Source organism: Notothenia coriiceps, unplaced genomic scaffold, assembly GCF_000735185.1.
Source record: "Notothenia coriiceps isolate Sejong01 unplaced genomic scaffold, NC01 NC01_scaffold00028799, whole genome shotgun sequence".
In the NCBI taxonomy this organism is placed as follows: domain Eukaryota; kingdom Metazoa; phylum Chordata; class Actinopteri; order Perciformes; family Nototheniidae; genus Notothenia; species Notothenia coriiceps.
In genome coordinates, this window is record NW_011361500.1 from 4,861 (window position 1) to 9,899 (window position 5,039).

Sequence of the window (5,039 nt, forward strand, 5' to 3'; positions counted from 1 at the left end):
ACATATGAACGCAAAATCTATAGCTTCCCTACAAAGGTTTTCGTAACAAAAGAGTTATGGTTTCTGTTTGTAGTTCAAGGAATTTCGACCAATCACGTTTGAGCGGGCTTTTATGGCATGCAGGTAACAGTTTGTGTGGTGCGCAAAAGAGACTACAATGCAAACTACCTGGAAGCCATCTGCTATCATCTGATGATGATCCACCTTTCTATTAGCTTCTTTATGTATTTGTATTCATATGGAGATCTCGTTTTTTAAAGAAAACGGATGAGATGTATTAATATCCTTTTTTCCGGACTGTTAACAATGATCAGCATTGGAAAAGGTTTTCTTGGCCTGGATGTTTGTGGATATCCTCCTGGCTACACTAAATTCCACAAAACATTGTCCTTTTCTGGTATTGTTGTCAAAGTAGTAAAAACAATTGTACAGGTTGTTGGCATCTCACCTACTCCTAGACTTACTGGATAGTATTACATTGTCTCACTGCCCGTACACGAAGCAACATGTCCCCACAAAGAGTCCCTTGTATTTTTTGAAGGTGGGGCTGTCTGAGCACCCACTATAACATTGAAATACCCAAAACATCAGTTATTAACAAAAAGTCTTAAAAGTAAATCAATCTGAATGAACAGTTTTGTGTTTTAGAGCAAATGCTGGAGGTCAAGCAACCAGTAAAGCATATCATATATACAGGTATTTATATTAACCTGTATTCATTATGTGAGATGATTTTGTGATAGGAAAGTGATTTGAATCAAAGGAACAAATATTGTTCACCTAGTTAAAATTGTGCAATTACGACTCACAATCAAATAACAGTTTTTACGAACATTCGGAAGTGGAGTTCCCCTCTTGTTGACAGTATTACGTAACTTTAATACTATACTTTTGTTATTATCTTAGGGAATAAGAATTTATTTGTTTTTGATGCATTATAGCATATTTTTTTTACATTTGCTTCACTTAGATATTCGCCTTTTATTAGCTATATTATAACTTAACTTTCCCTCATAGTATCATGGGATACTGAGGGCTGCAAAGCATGCACTTATTATGTAATTGCAACCCAGTCTCAAAGCATTTCGTGTAAAAGTCACGAAACTAATCTATTGATTCATGTTCACCAACACCATTTTCTCATTTTCTTCGTGTCACACAGAACGATTTTAAAAGCAAGTTAATAATAACAAATTAGAAGGAAAAACAGAAAAAATACAGATTTCAGTATTCTGAGGCTCTGAGCCCCATTTATTTTCCTCGCGGACTCCAAAAAAAGTCCGACATTATACTATTTAAAATAAAAACTATAATCGTGGCTTGACATTGAGTAAGAAAATCTTTTTATGAACCATTATTTTAAATAGTATAATGTCGGACTTTTTTTGGAGTCCGCGAGGAAAANATCAACATGTGTCCCCTCTTCTCCATGTCTCTTCTACGTCAACATGTGTCCCCTCTGTGGAAAGAGACTCTGAAAGTTTCAGGAACAAAGATTCTCTCTCTTTTTGTCCTGATCCATTTCTATAAAAACCTGTCTGAAAATGAGCTGATCAGATTTTGGCCACTTTATGATGTCATAACAATGTTTTGGCTTGAGTAACCATTAGCCAATCAGCAACCAAGGTAACCCCCCCCCTTATCACCCGAATGTCCTCCTTGAGCACCATTGTGTTCTTTTTAACCAAATCTCTCTCAGAGGGGCATGGGGAGGAGACAGAGAATTAGCACTTTGGAAACAGGGCTGAAACAGAGGGGGTTATGGGTAATGCTGCAATGATCTGTTTGGTGTTTCAGCCAATCAGAGACAGGCTCTGTGTATATCTGAGACCTATAATATATTGATGAAAAACAGTGTAATAGGTGACCTTTAACACATTATATTGAACTCTCTCTCCACAGTGTCACCATGGGTTTGCCTCTCAACCCTCCGGCAGATTCGGCTCGCTCGTCCCGCCACGCCCTCTCTCTCATCGCCACTGCCCGCCCACCGGCCTTCATCACCACCATCGCCAGAGAGGTGAGGCTGAAATGCTCAAACTAATTCACAAACATCCCATACAGCGGCTTCAAAATGTCATCGGCAAGCACGTCTCAAAACACATCTCTTCACACATCCACAATGATCACATCACACATCCTCCATTTTTATTGATTTATTTAGTTTTTAGTTTTGTGTACCTTGTACGGCGACCTTGAGAGCTTTGAAAGGCGCCTTTATAAATAAAATGTATTATTATTATTACACACGTATTGCCTGATTTTTAGTAGTTTCCTCTTTTGGTGTTCCCACTGTTTCCATGTTGACTCTGGTGGAGGGATAGTGTCAAACAGATATAAGCCACTTTCACTTTCTGTGATTACTCTCTAATAAAAGCCTCCATGTTTCAACGTGTATAAATGTTTTTAATTTGAAACTGCAGCAATCAGAAACGTTTGGTTTGTATTCAAAGTAAATTAGTACAGAATTTCTTTATGGAAAGTTGCCATAGACATCCTGATGTGAAAATATAAATATTGTATTACTTTCATCAATAGACCCTGGCTTAGTCACCATTGGGTTACCTCCATCTGCAATAGATAGTGACTAAACAGACATTTATTTTAACTGAAAAGGTTTATAGATATTAATCAGTTATTGTTTTGGTGTTGGGATTAAAATGCAGGTATCATATTGGTGGTCGTTTGAAAAAATCTAACATAAGACACACACTCTGAAACCATGCACAGCCAACTGAGAAACAGAATCCCGTATTGTTCTTGTGTGTTTCTCTTTGAGTCATGTCTCTCATAAACTCTTTCAATATTTCTGTTTTCCAGGTTCATCGCTTCAACGCAGCTCAGGCCAACTCTCAGTCGCAGCAGAACGTTCACACCACCACTCTGGCCCGAGCCAAGACTGAGATACTGCGAGTCATCGAGATCCTGATCGAGAAGATGCCCGGAGACGTGGTGGATCTGCTGGTCGAGGTAAACGTTAACAAATAATGCATGTTTTATGGGTATGGGCAATCTGAGTGAAACAAACCCAGTTGCATATTTGAGGTTTAAGAAATGGTTACCAAAATCTCTTAAAAGCGTTCTATTCTTGTTCTATTAAAAAACCAACACAGCCATAATGGAAACCGTGACCTCCTATTCCTTGCCTCCTTCTCTCCTCCTCCACTCATGTCTTCTTTTCTCTCTCCACCTCCTCTTCTGCAGGTGATGGATATCATCATGTATTGTATTGAAGGCTCTCTGGTGAAGAAGAAAGGACTGCAAGAGTGTTTCCCTGCTATTTGCAAGTAAGTGTCTATGAGTGTGCTTACAAGCCCCCATGTGTCCTTATTAGATCTGTAGGGGGTTTCATCGGAAAGGAGTTAGGGAAAGGCGACCTCTTGGTGTCAAAGATACAGACATCAACTTCAAGGCAGGTGGCTTTGATTCGTCATGATTCATCTACACCTGTCTGCTAAATCCACTAGAGTTTCAAAACAAAAGTAAGAGGAGAGAAATAAATGTTGGGGATTATAACTTCCATGTTTCTATTTCTAGTAGCATAACCAACCCTTACCCATGTGTTCTGATAAAGACATATCCAAGCAAAGACCTTAACTGTTATGGAAAGGAAAACAAGATGGAATATACTGTAGTCCTTGCTGTTTGTGAAAGCAACTTTTTTAAGAAACTTGAAATGGACATTTTAACGCATTTTAGAAAGGGGAGATTCTACTCTGGCACCCCCTACTGGCCGGCAGAGAGGGATATCATAAAAATGCAGTCATCTTTCTCTTCTACCCAAAAAAGCGACATCTTTACACAATCAAACAGTTTCTTGACTGTTCAACATAGATAGATATTTCTAGAAAGTGTTGGTTTATGTGTTTGCAATCGTATCGAATCGAATGCTTAGCTTAAATACTGTATTCCAGTTGTTTCTTGTGGTTTAGTTTTATGGGAACGAAGGTTAAGACAGCTCGATTGTTAAGATCTTCTTTCATTCTGTGCTAATTATTTGGATGGTTCCCACTTCAATGTGTATGTATTAACGTTTGTTTGTTGTTCAGGTTCTACATGGTTGGTTACTGTGACCGCAGTCACCGCATCGCTGTTGGAGCTCGCCAGGGATCAGTGGCCCTCTACGATGTTCGCACCGGAAAGTGCCAGGTACTTTTAAAACTCTACACTTCTCATCTTAATTAGTTTGGTTCACAACAGGAAGGGAACGCTCAAGCAGCTGAATACATTCTGATGAAACCAAAGTCAGGATTTCAGCTGGTTGCCAGACTCATCCATCCATCCTTCCATCCATCCATCCATCCATCCATCTATTAATCCATTCATCATTCAATCCATTCAATATCAATGCTCCATCCATTCAACCTTCCATCCATCCATCCATCTATCCATCCTTCCATCCATCCATCCACCCACCCATCCATCCATCCATCGATCTATCCATCCTTCCACCCATCCATCCACTCCATCCACCCATCCTTCCACTCCATCCATCCATCCATCCACCCATCCTTCCTTCCTTCCATCACTCCATCCACCCATCCATCCATCCATCCACCAACCCACCCACCCATCCTTCCTTCCATCCATCCATCCATCCACCCACCCATCTATCCATCCATCCACCCATCCTTCCATCACTCCATCCATCCATCCACTCCATCCACCCATCCATCTATCCATCCATCTATCCATCCATCCACCCACCAACCCGTCCATCCATCTATCCATCCATCCACCCACCCATCCTTCCTTCCATCCATCTATCCATCCATCCATCCACCCATCCATCCATCCACCCATCCATCTATCCATCCTTCCACCCATCCATCCATCCATCCACCCACCCATCTATCCATCCATCCACGCATTCATCCATCCACCCATCCATCCATCCACCCATCCATCCATCTATCCATCCTTCCACCCATCCACCCATCCATCCATCCATCCATCCCTGAACTGAACAACCCAATCATTCCTCAATTATTTCATCCATCAACCTGTCATTTTAAGTTCTTCCATATATCATCAAAACT

At 40.6% G+C, this 5,039-nt stretch overlaps 1 protein-coding gene across 1 annotated transcript in view; it reads left to right on the forward strand.

Annotated features, from left to right (window-relative positions):
- Positions 1–1,896: 1,896 nt before the first annotated feature.
- Positions 1,897–5,039, forward strand: part of LOC104958409 (WD repeat-containing protein 7) — a 9,938-nt gene continuing 6,795 nt past the window's right edge. The window contains exons 1-4 of the mRNA XM_010786148.1: positions 1,897–2,020; positions 2,821–2,970; positions 3,205–3,287; positions 4,050–4,149. Coding sequence (XP_010784450.1) covers positions 1,910–2,020; positions 2,821–2,970; positions 3,205–3,287; positions 4,050–4,149 — 444 coding nt within the window. The 5' untranslated portion in view covers positions 1,897–1,909. The remainder of the gene's footprint in view (positions 2,021–2,820; positions 2,971–3,204; positions 3,288–4,049; positions 4,150–5,039) is intronic.